At 41.6% G+C, this 21,313-nt stretch overlaps 1 protein-coding gene and 1 long non-coding RNA gene across 3 annotated transcripts; one reads left to right on the forward strand and one right to left on the reverse strand.

Annotated features, from left to right (window-relative positions):
• Positions 1-3,254: 3,254 nt before the first annotated feature.
• On the reverse strand, positions 3,255-16,374 carry LOC111536252. 2 transcript variants are annotated; one of them, XR_002729691.2, is made up of 3 exons: positions 16,205-16,374; positions 4,872-4,955; positions 3,255-3,398 (listed from the first exon to the last, which is right to left on the reverse strand). It is a non-coding gene; the product is annotated as an uncharacterized LOC111536252 (long non-coding RNA). The 2 variants fall into 2 exon arrangements; XR_002729686.2 differs by lacking the exon at positions 16,205-16,374 and adding an exon at positions 15,187-15,488.
• Positions 7,630-9,467, forward strand: PGAP4 (post-GPI attachment to proteins GalNAc transferase 4). The gene has a single exon (XM_026456275.1). The coding sequence runs from the start codon at positions 7,701-7,703 to the stop codon at positions 8,910-8,912; it is 1,212 nt and encodes a 403-aa protein (XP_026312060.1). The 5' UTR covers positions 7,630-7,700; the 3' UTR covers positions 8,913-9,467.
• Positions 16,375-21,313: the final 4,939 nt, after the last annotated feature.

Genomic DNA, 21,313 nt, shown 5'->3' on the forward strand with positions numbered 1-21,313 from the left:
TTCTGGTCTTAGTCTACTTGAGCTGCTGTAACACATTCTCAAAGAGTAGGTGGCTTAAACAACAGACACATTTATTTCTCAAACTTCTGGAAGCTAGAAGTTCCAGATCAGGGTGCCAGCATGGTCAAGTTTTGGTGAGGGCCCTCTTCCTGGTTTACATGTGAGAGAGCAGAGAAAAGAAGTGATCTCTCCTGTCTTTTCTTATAAGGGCGCTAATAAAGAGCATGCATTACTGAGGTCTGCACCCTTATGACCTGATTACCTTCCAAAGACCCTGTCTTTGCATACCATCACATTGGAGATTAGGATTTATAACACGGATTGTGGCTGGGGAGGAGGAGGACAAACATTCCGTCCAAAGCACAAACCTAGCTAGGATTTCTTTTATGTCAGCATATTTAAACCTTTCTCTTTCTTCTTAACATGTTCACAGCATACCCTTTTATGATTCTCTAAAAATCTGTTCCCTTTGCTAGGTATTTCACTTGCCTGCAGTTCTTCCTTTCTTCCGTTCTCCCTCCTACCCTCTACCTCACTCTCTCTCTCTTTCTTTCTTCTTTCTTTCCTTTCTCTTCCCCCCTTCCTTTCTTCCCTTTCTCCTTCCATTCCTCTCCCCTCTTTCTCTCTTTTTCTTTCTACTACAAACAAAACAGCCATGAACATTTCTTATCCATCTTTGGTAGCATGTGTTGGCATTTCTGCAGAGTAGATTCCTAGAAGTAGGATTGTTATGTCAAAGGGGATGCACATATAAAATGTTAATAGATACTGCCCCAGCACCCCAACATTTCCTCCAAAAACTGCACCAATGTATATGAAAGTGCCTAGTTGTTGAACTCTGCCACTCCCTCTTGAAGTAAATTAAATTCAGATGTTAAATATAGAGATTAATTATGGAGAAAGGGATCTCTAGTACCAAGTCTTTTCACCTGAGCATCATTTTTCTGTTTGTTAATGACTTTTTAAATACCCTTTGGTAGAATTTTGTTGTATATGTATATATTCTGCATATTTCTGAAATTTATTTCTAGGTATTTGGGTTATTTTTTCCCTTTTGATTGGGATTTTTTATTCCCTTACTTCACTGCTGATTGTTTACATGAAAGCAATCATTATAATATAGAACAGATATGAACATGTAATGCATATATATAGTACCTGTGTATATATACTTGATATGTATATTATATATTATTTTTACATATTAATTCTGGTACCAACCATGTTTTGAAAGTCTATTGCCATTTCTAATGGTTTTTCAGTTGATTTTCCTGGGCTCCAAATTTGTGCAGGCAGTCGTGCATATTGGTTGAGAACGTGGGTTCTGGACACAGTCTGCCTGGGTTCAAGTTTTGCCACCTGCTTAAAAGCTTAGTTTTTTAAAGTATAAAGTGGGCTTAATAGTCATACTTCTCATAGGCTTTTTATGAGGATCGATAGATGAAATGCTTAGAACAGTGCCTGGCACGTAAGTCCATCTCTACATAGTATATGACCAGCTCTTTGATACTACCAATTTTATAGCTGAGGACCTGAGACCCATAGAGGTCAAAGAGGCTATTTATTTGCTCAACAAGCATTGAGTGTCTTTTATGCATAGTTCTATCCTGGGTCTGTGAGGCATACCAAAGATAAATCAGACTAAATCTACTAAAAAGAGATTTAAAAGTCCAATCAGATCATAAGTCAAGGGCCATAAACAAGGCCATGGAAGACAACAGGCATCATGGAAAAACATGAGCTTTGAAATTTATCCTTGTGCTTGAATTTCCTGCTTGCAACTTGGTGGCATCAGTTTTTTCAACTAAATGGGATTAATTCCATGGTATATGTAGTATGGCCTTAGTAAGCAGTAGCTGTAAATAGATGAGTCTGAAGTAGAAAGTGACAAATGAATGCCCTGGAGGAAAAGTTCATAGAAAGGGCCCTAGTACTTATGGGGAAAAAAGAGATTCTTTCTGGTTGGAGAGGTCAGGGTTGGCTTTTGGAAGAGGTACGTTTTGAGCTGATTCTTGGTTGAGTTAGACAGTGTGAGGAGCAGAAATGCAGCTGGAAAGATAGTTGGAACTGGATTGTGAAGAATGTTGGCAAATAATTTGAACTTTATGCTACAGTCATGGGGGAATCATTGAATAGTTTTACAGAAAAGAGTGCCATGTTCTGACTTATGCTTCAGAGTATCAGATGGATGCTGATCAGGTAAAACATCACCATCATCTGCACAGTGTCCTATGCTGACAAAGGGCTATCATAGCTATTGTCTCTTCATCGTCACAATGACTTTTTTTTTTTTTTTTTTTTTTTTTTTGAGACACAGTTTCACTGTGTTGCCAAGCTGGAGTGCAGTAGCACAATCTCGGCTCACTGCAACCTCTAACTGCCTGGTTCAAGTGATTCTTCTACCTCAGTCTCCTGAGTAGCTGGGATTACAGGCACGTGCCACCACACCCAGCTAATTTTTGTATTTTTAGTAGAGACGAGGTTTCACCATGTTGGCCAGGATGGTCTCAATCACCTGACCTCATGATCCGCCCGCCTCAGCCTCCCAAAGTGCTGGGATTACCAGCGTGAGCCACTGCGCCCAGCTGAAGTATTTTTTATTTTCCTATTTCACAGAGAAATAAAATAGGCTCAGAGAGATAAATGATTTTTTTATACAAATTGATCGAATTAGTGAGTGTTAGGACGAGAACTGGACCCAGATCTTTTGGCTTGTGTTGCTCATTCTGGAGGTCAGAAGCTCTGTTAGGAGCCTGTTGGAATCAGCTGGCTTGGAAGTGCTGAGGAGGAACTAGAGTGCGGCAGGCAGGAAGCCTTGACAAGGGGAAGGGGAGGGGAAAAGAGGAAAACAGAGGCATAATAAAAGAGGCTGTAGAGGTGGGATTAGGAAGTGAGTGCATGGAGGTGAGAAGTTAGAACTAACTAGTGTTTTAGACTGAGTTGCCTGGGAAAGTGGTGGTGCCATTCATATAGTGGATTTGGGAAACATAGAACATTCTTGAGCACTCATCCCCTGACTCACACCCTGGTATTGTGTCTCCCACACCCGTGGATCCTTTAGTTTAATTTTCAGAAGTTGCACTAAAATGTAACTGTTGTTGTCACTCCATTTATTCATCTAAGCCCTAGTTCATGTTCATTTCTCAGAATCTGTGTCCTTTACTGTCTTCCCTGAGCCCTACGCCCTAGACATGGTAACAGGTAAAGAACTCTGTTTAGGGAAGAGCTGTGTTTCAAAGAGCACATGCAAAGCATAGGTAAGAACTGGGTATGTATTGTTCTGTAGAATCGGAGCTGTAATGGTGCAGTCATTATTAGGTCAGCTCATAGGTGCCAGTCAGTCCACAGTGTCTCTGGAGCGTGGGCCTCAGCCTGTGACATCATGGGCAACTGGAATTCTGGAAAAAGACAATCAGAGTGGTAACATAGACATAGCCCTCTTGTCTCACCCTTATGATTGGGCTGGGAATAAAAAAAACTCCTTCCCCAAACTAGCAGTGAAAAGTCCTATGTTTTAATATCTGTTCCCCTAAGGCCATTTATCTTTTATCTTTTTGTTTGTTTGTTTGCTTTGTTTGAGACAGGGTTTTTCTCTGTCACCCAGGCTGGAGTGCAGTGGTACGATTGTGGCTCATTGCAGCCTCAACCTTCTGGGGCTCAGGCAGTCCTTCTGCCTCAGCCTCCTGAGTAGCTAGGACTACAGGAACATGCTACCATGCCTGGCTAATTTTTGTATCTTTTGTTGAGACTGGGTTTTGCCATGTTGCCCAGGCTGGTCTGAATCTCCTAGGTTCAAGCCATCCACCTGCCTCAGCCTCCTAAAGTGCTGGGATTACAGGCTTGAGCCACCACATCCAGCTGTTCATTCTTCTTAAAACCAGATCAGGAAGGTGAAATAAATTATAGGTGGCATTGGACACCACAGCCTACTGTGCAATGACTGGTTAAATCTTTTAAGAAAATATTTTAAAAAGTAAACAAGAACATACTCCTGAATGACTCTATAACTCAATGTGGTTGGATTTTCAGCAAAGCAGTCATCCAATCTTGAATGAAGGATCTGATCCCAGTTCCTGTGTCCTAGGTAGGTGTGGTAGATTGCATTATTGTTCAAAATTCCCCTCCCTGGAGTACATTTCTGCCCCTCCCTGGAGTAGATTTTCTGCCCCTCCCTGGAATACATATATTTCTCCAGTTATTGGCTTCAGGTGTGGCCATGTATCTTTTGGCACTCCCTTCTTGCAAGAAAATGACTTAACTCTGCTCTGTTGAACTTGCGTTATTATGTGACTTGTTCCAGTCAGTGAAATGTGGGTGGAAGTGATCTGTGTCACTTTTGAGAAGTAGCTTTGAGAGCCTGCTTGTGGTGCACTATTCCCCTTTTTTCTCTCTACCACAAAACCAGCAATGTTAAAACAAAACAAAACAAAAAAAACAGTTCTATCTGCCTGGTTTCTAGAGTACAAACAACAGGCAACAGAGGCACAATTGACCTATAAAGGACAAGTAATATGAGCAAGAATTAAACCTTCGTTCTTATAAGCCACTGAGATTTTTGGGATCATTACTGAAGCCTGTCCTTATTCGTGCAGTGTGTAATGATTGGGGTTGGGGCTGGGTCTTAAGCTCTGTGAGCATTCTAAAAAAATTTCCATACTCTCTGAACAGATTGCTAGATGCTTTCTTTTCTCCTCAGGATTTAGAAATCGGCCTGTTGCTTTTTTTTTTTTTTTTTTTTTTTTCCTATTGAATCTTCACTTTCCCCTCCTTCTGCTCTGTGGGAGGAGTAAATCTTCCTGTCCCATTGTTTTGGCCAATGTATGATGAGTAGACTTGATTTGTGACACACTGAAACAAGGATGCAAATGTACCTGCATGTTTTGACTTGGCCTCTTGTGCAGCTTCCAGGCAACATGGAAACACACCCCAGGTGACTGTTTCTTCTGCAGCTCAATCTAGAAGGAGGGGCATGTGGCATGAACTAATTCTGACCTACATTCTGGAGCTGACCCCAACTGAGCCACAGCTATCCACAAACCCATATGCAGGAAATACATGTTATTACTTTAAGTTAATGAAGATTTGAGACTGTTAATCACCCCAGCAAAGCTGATTAATATAGGCAGGGACCATGTGTCCTCTGCACTGAATCCCTCTCTTTTCCTTATTGTCAGTGGAACAGCAGTCTCACAGACATAGTTTTAAAGTGAAGGACTATGTGAGATGTTAATGATTTTATTGTCCCCAGTAGGATAAATTCCCTGGGACCCAAGGTTATCTTGATGTCAGTACTAGGTGTTCCCATTTCTTTCCCCTGTGACATATCATAGTAAGTGATAGTACTTACTATGTGCCTAGCATTTTCCAAACTGCCTGCCCTATCTCATTGTCTCTAGTTCCCTCCTCTAGATTGATCCAGCTCCCTTGTGGTTATAGCAAAGGCAGGAAATAGTCTGAGCAGAAAGCCACTTGAATGCCTCCTTTTCCAAGGCCAATACTGCAGGAGTGTGAGCTCAGCCCAATTCTAGTATTGGCTTCCATTAGTAGTGATGTGGAACTGGTGAGACGACGTGGATGTGCAACCACATGATTTGTTAACTCCATTGCCCTGAGCAGAGCAGAGGAAGAAGCACCCAGTCTGCAATATGCTGGACGTTCACAAACCAGCAAGACTAGGGTTGCATACTATTCAAACCTCTCTTTGTTTTGTTCCCTCTTTGGGTACTATCCTGATCTCTTAGTACTAGGATAGTCTGTCTCACCTTTGAGTCCCATAGTACAATCTGCTTCTGTGGCTGAAATGAAACTTATTTCTCTACTTGAGAAATTACCATGTCACTGTACTATAGACATTTGATATTCTACACAACTGTAGAGGCTAACTGCTGTAATAAAGTCCAAAAATTATTGGTGTCTAGACACAGTGGTTTATGTACTGCTCACAACACAGTCCACTGTAGTTTGGGAGGGTACTGGGAGGTGGGCAGTGGGAGGGACATCTGTTCCATGCAGTCCCAAAACTGGGATATGTATGTACAGGATTCAAGGACCCAGGCTTCTGCCATCTGGTGATGTACCCTCCTCTAGATCCACCAGAGCTGTCCATTCAGCTGGCAGACAGGGAAAGAGAAAGTCGAAATGGCACATCTGTTCTCAACTACCTTGTCCCAGGTGTCACCCCTGTCACTTTGCTGACAAGCCCTAGTCACATGACTCCACCTGGAGAAGGCAAGCTAGGAAATGAGGTCTTTCTGTGTGCCCAAGGGGAGAGCATGGATATGAGAGCACTGGCTGAGTCTGCTCCACAGCAACCCCATATCGTTCCTGGGCAATACTCCCTTTGCAATAACTCAAAACTACACAGTTTTCCTCCAAATATGTATAAACCTCATTATGCTTCTGAGGCAAGAGGTTTACTTTCTGTGCTGCAGACACCATTTAGTTTTGCATTGACCCTACTAGCAAAGGACTGGCTTTGTCCTTTTAATTCTGTTTTTTGGCAGTAGTCTCTTTTCCATCAGAACATTAGACCCGCTTACTTCTGAAATATTATTATGAGTTTGAACATATGGATAGATTTTAATGGCATTTTTACTCTGCATTATTTTGCTTTCTAACGTATTTTATATTCACAGTAACCCTAAGAGACGGATATTATTATTTCCATTTTAGAGCTGAGGAATGTAAGATATAAAGAGGTAAACTGACTTCCCAACAAGTGAGAGGTAGAGCTAGGATTCATACCAACATGAGCCTGGCCTCAGGCCCATGCTCTGAATCATTACATCACACAGCATTTTTTCCTGGACCAAACTGAGGGCAACTGTCTCTTCCATATTCACTTCTGCCTTTCCCTGCCCCACCCACCCCCCACTTCATTGAAAAGCTACTCATGGATCTTCCTCCAGATGTTTCCTCCCTCCCCAAGCCTAGGGCTCTAGAGTTTGCTTGCTTATGGGAGATACTTCCTCTCATTGGTTCCCATGATCTACAAAAATAAAATGGGAGAACAATCAGGATTAAATTAATATGCAATGTTAAGTATAGTTGCGTGAGATTAGAAACATGTGAATGAAAAATGACATTAAATAACAAAGATATTTCAGAGAATCCTAAGTATTCCTTCTCTTGTTGGACAAGTTTTTTTGGAAATTGCTTCATGCACAGTTAATCAACAAGTATTTTCTGGGCCCTTATGCTGGAACTTGCTCTAAATCTGTATATTTCCTTTGTGCCAAGCCTTGCTTTTTTTGCCCCTGTTTTAAGAACCCATTGTCTGTGTACCTGGTGAATAATGATCCTAACAGCCTACCTGGAGATTTTCTGGCACATTGTAAACCTAATTAAGTATCTTTAGGCATGGAGACTTGGTTGGATGCACTGAGATCTTGTTACTCATAGAAATAATAAAAACATCCTAGAGGCTGTTAGCAGACACGACCAAAGAACGGTTTACTGCAGAAAATACTTTAAAGTCTCTAGAAGCTACAGAGCCTTGAATTATAATTTCTGGTTTGATATGTGCTGAGTTCAGTTCTTGGCCCTTTGTTTTTTTGTTTTTTGTTTTTAAAAAAAAAAAAAAAAATGCTTACCCTTACCATTCCCTACTTCCTCTCTCTTTAGGTTTGATTTCTGATGACTCTGGCCTGAGTTCCAGGATGGTTTTTTCTTGGGACCAGACATGAACAAAAGTTGACCTCATGAGCACTTCAACCTCTCCAGCTGCCATGCTCCTCCGGAGGCTGCGGCGACTCTCCTGGGGCAGCACCGCTGTCCAGCTCTTCATCCTAACAGTGGTGACATTTGGCCTGCTGGCCCCCCTGGCCTGTCACCGACTTCTGCACTCTTACTTCTATCTGCGCCATTGGCATCTGAACCAAATGAGCCAAGAGTTCCTGCAGCAAAACTTGAAAGAGGGTGAGGCTGCCCTCCACTATTTTGAGGAGCTTCCCTCTGCCAATGGCTCAGTGCCCATTGTCTGGCAGGCCACCCCCCGGCCCTGGCTGGTGATCACCATCATCACTGTGGACAGACAGCCTGGCTTCCACTACGTCCTGCAGGTGGTGTCCCAGTTCCACCGGCTTCTTCAGCAATGTGGCCCCCAGTGCGAGGGGCACCAACTCTTTCTGTGCAACGTGGAGCGCAGTGTGAGCCATTTTGATGCCAAGTTGCTCTCCAAGTACGTCCCTGTGGCCAATCGCTATGAGGGCACTGAGGATGATTATGGTGATGACCCTTCAACCAACTCGTTTGAGAAAGAGAAGCAGGACTATGTCTATTGCCTGGAGTCATCCCTGCAGACCTACAACCCAGACTACGTCCTGATGGTAGAAGACGATGCTGTTCCCGAAGAGCAGATCTTCCCAGTCTTGGAGCATCTTCTGCGGGCTCGCTTCTCTGAGCCACATCTCAGAGATGCCCTTTATCTCAAGCTCTATCACCCCGAGAGGCTCCAGCACTACATCAACCCAGAGCCCATGCGGATCCTGGAGTGGGTTGGTGTAGGCATGTTGCTGGGGCCCTTACTAACCTGGATTTACATGAGGTTTGCCAGCCGCCCAGGGTTTAGCTGGCCTGTAATGCTCTTCTTCTCCCTGTATAGCATGGGTCTGGTGGAGCTGGTGGGTCGGCACTATTTCCTGGAACTGCGGCGGCTGAGTCCTTCCCTGTACAGCGTGGTTCCTGCCTCTCAGTGTTGCACCCCAGCCATGCTCTTCCCCGCACCTGCGGCCCGCCGGACCCTCACCTACCTGTCCCAAGTGTACTGCCACAAGGGCTTTGGCAAGGACATGGCACTGTACTCGCTGTTGAGGGCCAAGGGAGAGAGGGCCTATGTAGTGGAGCCGAACCTCGTGAAACACATTGGGCTCTTCTCCAGTCTCCGGTACAACTTTCATCCCAGTCTCCTCTAGGGTGCCAAGAAATGCCTTTCTGAAGTTGGCCACTTCTTGAAGATTCAAATATTGATCTCTTTATTTAGACATGGTTGCCTGCAGGTATTTCACTGTTTACTGTTGTTAGAGATATAGGCACCGGGGCAGCTGAGGAACATGAATAAGTCAAGAGCCTTGGCTTTGGTAGCCTCCTGGCAGGAGCAGCAGTTTGCCACAGGTCCGGACCTCTCCCTCCACACAGCCACACTGCCTCATGCAGTCTGACCCACCCAGTGAGGGTGCATTTGAACCCTGGTTATATTCTCCATCTGTTTTTAAGCTCTGCTTTGTGATAGAGCTTGTGACTGCCAAAAATCTTGTGCACAGTGATATGACTGTTTTAGGATCTTAAGGGTAGGGTTTTGTGAAAGGTGAGATCCTTTGGAATTGAGTTCTTTCTCATTGGGTATGAAAATGGATGTATGTTTAGAATATATGCCTAATGAGGCAGGACCATGTAGATAGATTCCATTTGTTTCCTTGACCTGGTATAATAAAAACTGATAAAAGCCATGCAGTGCCCAGCATCTTGGAGGCAGGTGACCTGGCTTTTCTGTTACCTGGCATTTTCGTTTCCTATATATCTGTAGTGCACTGATAATTGATATTGTTAATGAGAACTTTAAGGCACGACAAGATCTGGAAGAGCTTCTGAACCATCACAGTCAGATTGCTTATGTTGAGTAGTGATTTAACATTGAACATTTCTGTAGTGCTCTGACTCTTTGAAAACTGGACATTTCAGAATGATATAGTGTGGATGAGCTCTTTACAAATGGCATATCATTTTTCCTGACTTTGCTGGCTGACTGCTTACCCTCATTTCTTTTTCTTCTAGGTAGCATGATGTTATAGGAAAAAAAAAAAAAAAAAAAAAGCATGGACTGAAGTCAGAAGACCTGAACTTTTATTTCAGATCGCTGCCATGCCCTAATGATGTGACCACCTTGGGCAGGTCATATAGTCACTCTGGGTCTCAATTTCTTCACCAGTAAAATGAGGGCAGTAATACTTACCTGTTAAAGTTGCCTTGAGGATTAAATGGCAGAATATATGTAAAACACCTAGCAAGTGCTTAGTCCATAGAAGACACTTGGCAAACTTTTCTCTCCTATAATAAACATATACAACTCAAGCTTATTTCAGAAAAAGATATTGGTGATGTTGTTTAAAGTATGAGATAGGAGATGGGGCTGCCACCTATGTACCAGCTATTCCAGACCAAGCCCTGCTAGAATAAAGACTGACTTTTCATTGTGACCTCTGAAGGATATGCAGCTCAGCTTTCACCTAGCCCCACCTTCAGCCAAGCCAAAAAGAAGAATTGTTCATTCAAACTGGAAATGATCTCCAGTTTGGAAATGAGACTCCTCATGAGCTTATTCTAAGATGAGTCTGAAAATTACTTTTCTCAAAAGGTACAAATAAAGATATTTTAACAGTACTATCAGACTAGTGACCAAGAAGTTTCTTTATGAGGATGGATGATGATAAAGAGTTCAAGCAATTTTCCAGTTTGTTTTGATGCCACAGTTTGCTTTTAAATTCCCACAGGGAACTTCCATCTGGAGACCCACTCAACCCAGAGGGATTACATAAAGGTTGATCACCCACACTCTACAGATGAACAAATTGAGACCCAGAGATGCTAAACTGCTCTCCAGGTCACAAACCTGACAGCAGCATAGCCAGAATGGGAACAGAGCTCTTCTGACTTCAAGCCCCTGCACTTTTTTCTTAACCAGATTAATTTTATGAATATCTATGTGGTCAAAGTCTCTTTTGTAAAATATAAGTATAACCTGGACTAAATCATGTCTCTGTAAGCTAAGATGGCAGACACACACTGTCATGTTAGTTTGGGGGAACAAACAGATATAAGTATGTGTTGTAATGTTATAGTGAGCTGTTATGTAATCCCCAGCAATGTCCAAAGTGATCAGAGCTACTAGATGACTTATTACAATGTTCAGATCCCACTCCTTCATTCCTTCTCTCCCAGTGACCTGTCTACCCCCAAGCTTTAGAACTGAACCATCTCCAACTTAGAACTCAATACAGTTTGTTGCATTAGTGATTGGATCTCCTCATGAAAGTTTTTTGACCAATGACAGTGGAGCCACTTTAAGCTAGCCAGGCCCAAGATAGGGAAGCACTGCTGGTTTACATTTCTGCTCTTTCTAATTCAGTTGTCTATTGCATGCGGTCATCCCTTCCCTTGACTTCTCTATTATGGAAGGCTAAGGCCATCCTTCCTTGTCCAGTTTCTCTACCTACACACTAACATGCCTTTTCCCCATGGAGCTGAACTCTGTCAGCTGTCCTTGGACATTTTCTGCAGATGCAGGCTTAGTTCTGCTCTTTTGTTCCCACTCACTTCTAAATCTTCCTCCATTTAATCCCTTATTCTTATAAGGAGTCTAATTTTTGTGTATTGTCCTTGATTAGGGCAGCTGACAGCTTTACACCAAAGCTGAAGTCTCTCATTTAATCCTAAGCAAGGGGCTAGAGAGAACTAAGATATCCTTCCTATATCAAGGGACAGAGGTTACTAGAAGGGTGGAGGTCTCTTAACAGGCTCACTCACCTTTCAGAGTTTAAATTATGATCAGGCTTAAGAAGCTCTCTCTTGTGACTGAGTGTATTTGCATAGACATGTCTGTGAAAATAAAAGCACCCATTTTACTAAGGCTTTCTGAGAAGACTTTTATCCTTCTCTGTCTTTCTTTTTCATGAATGGACTTTTCTGATGTAGCAAATAGTATGGGCTCCCTGACCCCCGCACAGTTTTGTAGTCCCAAGGGGGCCATTCAGAAGTATTGGCTGCTGCCTGCACAAGCAAGCGTGGCCACAGATCCCTGGATCACAGCAATGTCAGAGCATTTATCCGTCTTTTTCTGGGTTAAAAACATTGGGGATCACCCCTGCCACCCAAATCATCTTACCTCTCACCAGTATACCCCTGGTACAATGTGGTGATCATTCCTCCACTCTTTCCTGCCTCTTGGTCTAAAAGTCTTAGAATAAGTTGCAGAGCTACCACGGGTGGTATTCCTGTCTGTGCTCCATTGACAACCCCAAGAACATGCAGCAACACCTGTAGCCTGAAAGAAAAAACCCAGCCTTCCTCTGAGAGAAACACACAGGGATCCCTCACACCCATCCTCCCCCAACTCCCAACACACACTGAAAACAAAACCACTAGCAACAACAAAGTGAAAAACAGCTGTGTATGATGATGGAAAGACTTCTTCTTAGCACTTGCCATTCCCTCTGCTTGGAATGCATGTAACAAACATTTGTATAGGGGCTAAAATTGTGCACTATAACCAATTCTCAGTCCCTAGACCCCATTCTTTGTTCCTCTTCTTCCTGATTTTCTTCCCTAGACCATTTCTTTTTGTCCAGTATTCCTTTTGTTCGTAGGCAGTTCCACTGTGAGTCTTGTACTCTTTCTCATTCATTCATTGCTCACCATGTGTCATGTTCTATTCTAGGTGTTGGGGATATAGCAATGAACGAAACAGAAGACCCCTGACACTGAGGAGCTCATGTTCTATGGGGAAGGTGAAGTGGAAAAAAACTCAAAAGAATAAATAAGGGAATTTCAAGAGGTTTCAAGGAAATCTAACTAGGTAATGTGATAGCAGGACCTAGGGATAGGGAAGGACATGGACTGCTTTAGATAGGATGGGAAATCTGTTGGAGGATATTAAAATTGAACTAAGACCTGAATTACATGGAAAAATTCAGCCAAAGGAAAAGCATTCCAGAGAGAGCGAGCACGGCAGTGCAAAGGCCTTGCAGAAAGAATCAGTGTTAAAAGTCCAAGGATGAAAGAAAGCCAGTGTAGCTAGAGCTTGAAGAAGGAGGATGGGAGTGGGAAGACATGAAGGTAAGTTTGCAGGGGCCAGATCATATCAGGCCTGGAAGGTGATATAGCTGTTTAAAGTTTATTCTAAATGCAATGAGAAACCAGCTCCTAGCAAGATAATAAATTGCTTTGCCAGAACATTAACTGTCCATTATTTAGTTCCTTTGCATTCTGCATAGGCTGGTCTTACAAAGGTTCTGTGACAGTAGGGCATCCATTAAAGATCTATTACATAAGGGAACGTGGGACATGCAAGAGCCGATGACAAATGTAGAAACCCTCTGCTTCACTTGGCATCTCTGTCCTTTTCCTCATCTTTCTGATATTTTAAAGCTACTGTGTTCCTACATACATATGCTATCTGTTCCTTCATTCTCTGATAAATTCATCACTTGCCTTTATATTTTCATCATTTTCACCCCCAAATGGTTAACGTAGGTGCTTTTTTGGAAATCATTTTATTCTTTCATATTTCTGCATCGGTCGCTAGGAGAAAGACCAGGAAAATCTGTTAAACTCTAAACCAAAAATTCCCATTCACTGGAGAGTGATGATTTGCAACATTGCTGCGATTCAGGCAGTGGGGTGTCCTGAAGCGACAGCACTTCACCACTGCAGTCCTAATAAATTAAGTCTTTTTGTTTTGTTTTGTTTTGTTTTGTTTTTTGCTCTGCTAGCTCTGTTAAATTTCCAATCATCTTTGACATAGTCCCAAAGATTTTCCAAATAGTATCCAACCTAGAAAACAGTTTCAGTTAATAAGCATTTTTCAGCAAATTCTATTATAGTTGGGATAAAAATATCCAGTGACTTAAAATTACCCAACTTTACATCATGTGGTGCTGTAACTCAACAGTGCATCGTACAGTATATAAAAATCCCACAGTAATCAACTCCAATTAAAGTGCCTCTCCACCTAAATTAAATTACCAGTTAAATAAATTCTCCCAAATGAGGAGTGTATCTAAGGTAAATTAGATTAGTTCTATCAAACTTGTATTCTGCATTTGCACTGTGATATTCTCACCATTTTTCTTCAAATAACAAGAATGCACAATGCAAATGTTTCTGTTAAACAAACAACAAAATCAGTTAACAATTTTTAAGCAAACAGCTGTAATCTAATTCCCCATTGTGGTTTTTTGTTTGTTGGTTTGTTTTGTTTTTTTACCTGCAAACATTGGCTGCCATTTAATTTTGGAAAATATATACACAGAATTTTCAGTTTTCCTATTAGGCATGTTATTCACAGATTTTGGGATTCAATGTTTCTAGCTTTACCCCAAGCAGGGCAAAATTTCTGGTTAACCAGTTTTCAAGTCAACCAGTCTGTGTAGATTCATTTCCAGGAATGTGTTTGTGCAATGCCTCTTGTCCTTCTCAACCCTAACTTTCTCCAGCCCCAGTGTATCCAGAATCCATTTCCAACTGGAGTTCAGCAAAAGTTTGGCTTCCATTTAGCTCCCCCTCCAAATAAGTTTATAAAAGAGGAGGCAGGCTTTCATCTCCTTTCTGGATTGTACACATAGAATACATCTAAATTTTAAAAGCTATGTATGTAAAAAATGGTGTGTGTCTGTATCACATTCAAAATCTAGTTCATGTATTATTCCGCAAGGAAATACATCAAACAAATTAATCATGAGTAAACCTAAATTTAGCAGTTTGTCCTTATCTTAATGAATACCTAAATCCTGTTTGCGATATTCACTCAAATGACTCAAGCTTTCTCCTTTTTAATCTTGTTGAACTTTTAGCTGAAATGCTGCAATCTGCAGAAACACATTTCTGTGTTTGAATCAGGAAAGGCTTGGAAGAGATTAGAATAACATTATATTTCATTTTACCAGTTAACACCACAGGAAGAACTATTTCAGCCAAACTAACCCCTTCTTGTCACACTTAAACGTTAACCTTAACCCCAACGTAGACACATACTAAAATTCAAAATTGCATCCCAGGAGGCCTTTAGGACAAATTAATTTTTGTTCTGTGAAAGGCACCTCGTGTCATGTTTCATATTAATTTACATTTATTGAGTGCCTACTGAGTGACAGGTGCTGTGCTCAGTGCTGGAGACTCAAAGGTGAGTGAATAAGACATGCCTTCTTCCTTTCAGAACCTTGGCCCCAGTGAGGGAGTTAGCAACGTGGGGTAAGTCCTGAGATGGCAGGATCACACGGTGCTGTCTATAAATTGCCCCGAAGCACTGAGACTCTAAGTCATCCCAACTCCCTTATCTTCTCTGCAACCTCTTTTCTGAGGACAAGGTGATCCAACAAAAAAGTCTCCTACCGACAAAGAGAATGTTTGACACAAACACTTATTTTCAGAAACGATTGTCTCCCAAAGCACTTGGCTTGTCCAAAGATGACTTACCTTTTTGGCAGTCCCTTGCAACACCTGTCTCAAAAAACAATCAAGCTGAACCCAAAGAGTTTCATTGTCCACCCCTCCCTGCTGACAGAAGCTTGCTGATCTGCAAATGGAGAGAGGACTGGGAAGGTCACAACTTGTCCTTGCTCCCTCAAGGTAAGTGTCATCCCGTAAAGCTTGCCTACTGCCTCATTGCCTTTCCCAAGTCTTGTGCCAAGTCGGTGCTTCTCATATCATAACTTCACTGTAGCTGGTTGCGAGTTGGATCCAGTCTCCTGGAGTTCCCCTCACAGAATGACTACAGCTCACCCATCACATGATGTAAGAGTGCCCTTCTTTGAACCCTGCAGGGTTTTTAACCGATGACCACATATTTCTTCCACCTGTTCTTGTCAGTGTTTCCATAGGGTCCCACAGACCTGAAAAGACACATTCCTTACTTTTAAAAATTAATTTGTTTAGACAACCCACACTGGTATTGGCCAGAGTCCTCAGACTGGCTCTGAGGATAGCTGACTAAGTTGCTGCTCCAAAATGCTGGAATATGTCATCATTCACAACCATTTTTCATAACCGTCTGACTAAACACCCTAAACCTTGCCTTCAAGGATTCTCTCATCTGAATGAACTAAGCAGAATAAACCAAACAGTAAGAGTAGGGCTTGAAATCCAATTCTTAACTAATTAGAAAGCATGTATGAGCTAAGAGTTTCTTATCCCATGCCAGGAGGGAAATGGAGAAATTTGATTTATATGTGAAAATTCTGCTTTTCAGCTTTCACTTGCCAAAGATAGGACAACTCAAATGAAAAGAAAAAATGGTATTATCCATTTATTTTCCCAAAAGAGATGCTGAAATGCTTTTTTACATTCTCTTCATACATGGGCAGAGTTTGTGCTGTAAATTTTGCAAGTTGATTTCAGTGCAAGAGATGGTCGCAGCATTAGAATGCATTCACTGGCAAGTAACAGAATCTAGTCTCCCAGGGGCTTAAGCAATAATGACATTTAATTTTCTCACCTGGCAAGAGGTCTGGAGAAGGCAGTTGCAGCAGTGCAGTGATGTCATCTAGGACTCAGATTCTGTCTGCTCTTCTGTTCTGCCATCTTTTGCCACCTCAGCTTCTGCAGCTTCAAATATCATGTCCTCACAGAGCTGCATTCAATGACAGTAGGAAGGGGCTGCGATAAAAAGCTTCCTCTTGTAAAGTCCCTTGGTGGTTGTTTTGTTTATTTTCCTCCTTCCAGGAAGAGTAATTTCAGGAAGTCTCCCAGCAGACCTCTCCTTTTGCTTCATAGGGCCAGAAATAGGCCACATGCCCACTCCTAGACCAATCACAGGCAAAGGAAAACAGGACAAGCCCAGTTGCAATTCATTCCCTTGGGGCTTGGATAGGGGCCCATCTTCTATGATCTCAGTGGCTCCCTACCCACCACCTAAACAAGATGGGGCTTTTTTCTGGCCAGGAAGAAGAGGCACATGGATAGCTCTTTGGTAAAATATGAACAGTAACTGCCCTGTTGCTGGGGGAAGTGATCAAGACTTTTAATATCCTTTCTGCTCATGCTATTTTATTTAGAAATTGAAGTAACATGGAAATTTATTTTAATATGGTCATATGGTTAAGTTAGGCACATTATTGAAAACATATTCTAGCTGCTACAAGATTAATTGAAGATATCAAAGCGCTTTGAGAGGCATAGCTTCTTAGATTCCTGGTGGCCCATAAGATTGCATTTTCTTTCTCATATGATAGGACATCTGAACAACTGAACATGAAACATCATGGAAACAATAAGATCATTGTTGCTACTTTCAAGGAAGTACAGATAATCAAATTCAAATTGGACATGAGATTGACCAGATGGCAATGGAAACTTGTACTTATTTTCAACCTATTGTGGAATTGTCTTGAATTGTTGATTTGGGACCCATGAAGAGCTTTTTATTTTTTTGAAAATAAATTCACAATTTCAGAAAGTAGTCATATGGATTTTGATGTATAGTATAAACCATGCTGTAAATTTCTGAAGCTCTTTTTGTCATGCAAATATTAATACATCTGCATCAGAAAGGATTTTCCTGTCTGTATTCAGTTTCAAGAAAAAAAAAACTACAAAAAAAAAATTACATTATGTTCTCAAAAAAAAAAAAAAAAAAAAAAACAGTATCCCAGAAAAGATATAGAGGAGTCTGACATGAATCCCAGGAGATCCTGAAATTCCTAGAGATTTGAGCAATGGGTGATACTTCACTCTTCAAGAAAGGAGTAAGGATGAAGATAGGAAATAAAGTCATTCCTACCAACCAGAAACAGAATTGTGACCTCTGCCTAACAGATCCCACAGCCCAGTTAGCACCTAAAGACATCATGTGTCACCAGTCTTTGGATGTAAGCAGTCATGTTAAGATTAAATAATGCAGAGTTTCCTTTGTTGATAACGCTCTTTCTCAAGCCCCAAAAGTCCTACTAAATATTTCTGGGAGTCTGCAAAAAGGTACCTTACATGTACGTACGCACAAAGAAGTCTGCTGCTACAATCATCACAGAGCATCTACTTTATCTTTCCTTTCCAGTTCTGGCTCCACACTGCCTTGCAAAGTAACTGGAAAGGCCTTTTACCCTCGCTTATAGTAGCTATTTTGAAACCACCAGTGCCTGTGCCAGGGGTACTTATTTTTTAATGCTTCCCCAAATATCAGTTCTCCAGGCTAGGGTAGACTGGTGCAGCAAGACCCAGTGTCTTCTCAGTGGCTTGCCATGACAAAAGTTTGTTTCTTGCTGACATAAAATCTAATTGAGATCTGGGCCACTCTTTAGGGCAGCTGTTTTCCATGAAGCCTCCCTGGTCAACTAAGCAGGTTTAAATTGATAACTTAATTGTGGTTACTCACTAGCTCTTTGCTTCAGGCTGCAAATGCTGGAACTAATCAATACGGCTCTACTTTAACTGCAAGAGGGCTAAAATGTGCAGAGAGGTTCATGTACATGAAAAGGGAGGAGAACAGATTTTGGTGAATACTAGTGATATCTACTTTGCAGGTCAGTACTTGGTCCTGGGGGAAAGTGGAAACAATGACCCTCTTTCTAACTGTTGCTTTGTTTTGTCACTTGATCTTGCGATCAGTACAGCTTATGTCCAGAATCTCAAAAACTTTCTCATGAGTACACTCTATTGTAGGCTTCAACATAGGTCAAGGGTGGAAGAAAATGCTATGCCATCTTTCCCATTCTCTCTGACACGAGTGTGTGTGTGTGCGTGTGTGTGTGTGTGAGATTATATATATGAGTCATTATATATTATATATAATATATGTATGAGCCATGAGCCATTCCTTCTGACTCATATATATATATATATATATATATATATATATATTTCATGACAAATTTACATACACCCTCTTTTCCCATTTTTTTCCATCCTCCTTCAAACAATAACCAACTTGTTTATTACTGTATTATGAAGTCAGGCCAGTGCTTGGAATTCAGAAATGTGTTAACGACTGAATGGATGAAAGGAGCGATTGGTTGATGAGTGGGTGAATGGATAAATGATAGTCCTCTCTATCCATAGATGATGCAACAAAGGGAACCTGGTTTCACTATCTACCCTATGAACTTGTCCTGTTATGTTGAGCCTAGTTGTAGTCCTTCTGGCTTAGATACAATTTTTGCCTCTTTTTGGGGCTCCCTTTGGATAGAAATTTTGTTTAACATTAATTATGTTAGTGTCAGGGGTTCAGTTTAGGAGCTGAAATCCTACCATTCAGGGATTTCTAATTAAGGAATGTCCACATGAGAATAATACCAAATAAAAAATAAAATACCTTTTTATTAACTAAGCGCCCACTTCTCTCCCAGGGCAGAGATCTTTGTTAAACCAAATCCGATTATACCATGTAAGTTTGCAAACCTAAGGAAGTTTTCCATCACTTCCACCCTGGGTGATGAAAATGTCTGGAACAGACCAGATACAATTTATACACATAGTACATACGCACAGGACAGAGAATGGCCATGTCCTTTCCCAGTGTGCTGCAATAGGGGCCTGTAATTGCCCCTTATTGGGGCATCAGCTTAAGGGAACATCAGCTTAAAGACCCTGCTCTCTAATGAAATGTGGTTTGGTAATTGCCTTGTGCTTTGAGTACTTGAGTAATTCCTCCTCCCTCTGGAAGAAGCTAAAAAGTAAGGAAGACAGAGGGGACGGGGGTGGCAGAAACGCCTCTTCCTCTCCAGACCAAAGTGGAAATGGGAGGAGAGCTGGCTTCTGCTCTTCTTATACATCTTGAATGTAATCTTCACTTCTCCTTTGCCCAAGCCCTTCAGTCCTTTCCCCAGGATCACATTCATTCTACTCCATGACAAAATGACAGTTTTGTCCCCAATCTAGGTCAGTGTCCTCACTCTACTACATACTTCCTAGAGAGACAAGTTCAAACTCAAGGTTTATAACCACACTTTTGTATAAAGTTCTTCTTATTTTTAATATAAAACTTGCTATGCACTAATACTGAAATCAATATAAACTTTCTTTTGCCAACACATGGATTTCTGGTCATGTGGCCCACTATTAAAAATTCTTGGCAAGCTTATCACAATGAAGAGCCAATTGCTAGATTCTGCTGCTGAGCTAGTCTTCATCTCCTTAACATATTTGCCATAAAATTTTTAAAAAATCCATAATAATGAAAAAATCAGGGAGACAGGGAAAGACTATGGTATGATATAGACAGTGTGGGAGGGGAGACTTTGGATGGGGCAAAAATCAATATTCCCCTTTCTGGCTTCTTTCACTATCTCCCTTGCCTCCCAATTATATGCCATCATTTCCCCCATTCACTGTCACTTCTGCCAGCCCGAATAAGCGTAAACAGTCTCTGTGCCATAAATATCAACCTATGGTGATAGTTCTCTGTTGGATTAACACAGTTCACCTTTGTTTCCCATTAACAGTACTATTTATTTAGTAGTTCTGTCAACAAAATTTCAGAATAGACAAATAGTGTAGACAGTGCTTCAAAAATATTGTCATTACTGCAGAATCTTGAAAACGAAAACAAAAATGGGGGCAATTAAAAAACATAAGTAGTGATTACAAACATGCCACCAGAGAAGACTGTGGAACAGTGCCCCAGCAATTAAAGAAAGAAATGACGCGGAAATTCTTCAGTTTTCAGGATGGCAGATAAGAAAAAGGACAACGGAACAACTTGCTGAAACGTGGAAACTCTCGCTGCTTGTAGGATAACACCTGGCTGAAATCAGTTGGAATCATTACGGCCAACTGGAGTCTGTGGACAACAAGCTTGCTGACATCACAGCCTGAATTTCCACTGCATGTTTCATACTAACTTGCCCCAAATTTGCACATGTATTCCATGAGGTAGCATGAAGAGATAACCGTACATGACAGAGGACTTTCCAGACCTCCCATTTCCTTCTACCAATCAGGGGTAAATCCCAGAATCCATCCCCTAAACCTTAATAAAAGTATTGCCTTTTAGCCAGCATGTGGAGATAGATTTGAGTTGGACTCCTGTCTCCTTGTTGGTCAACCTGCAATCGAAAGTTATTCTTAGCCAGGCATGGTGGCTCACACCTGTAATCCCTGTACTTTGAGAGACTGAGGCGGGTGCGATCACCTGAGGCTAGGAGTTTGAGACCAGCTTGGCCAATATAGTGAAACCCCGTCTCTACTAAAAATACAAAAAATTAGCTGGCCGTGGTAGTGGGTGCTTGTAATCCCAGCCACTAAGGAGGCTGAGGCAGGAGAATCGCTTGAACGCGGGAGGCAGAGGTTGCAGTGAGCCGAGATGGTGCCATTGCACTCCAGCCTGGGTTATAAGAGCGAAACTCTGCCTCAAAAAAAAAAAAAAAAAAAAAGTTATTCTTTTCTCAAAAACCCAGTATCATAGATTGGCTTCTAGCACATTGGGAAATGAGCCTCTTTCACTCAGTAACAATGGCAAATAAGTACGTTAAAGGATGCTTAACGTTATTAGTCATAAGGGAAATGAAAATTAAAACCATAATGAGATACTACCACACATTCATTAGAATGGCTAAACTTTTAGGAAACTGAACATACTGAGTGTTGGTGAGGTTATGTAGCCACTGAAACT

Source organism: Piliocolobus tephrosceles, chromosome 14, assembly GCF_002776525.5.
Source record: "Piliocolobus tephrosceles isolate RC106 chromosome 14, ASM277652v3, whole genome shotgun sequence".
NCBI classification, from domain to species: Eukaryota; Metazoa; Chordata; class Mammalia; order Primates; family Cercopithecidae; genus Piliocolobus; species Piliocolobus tephrosceles.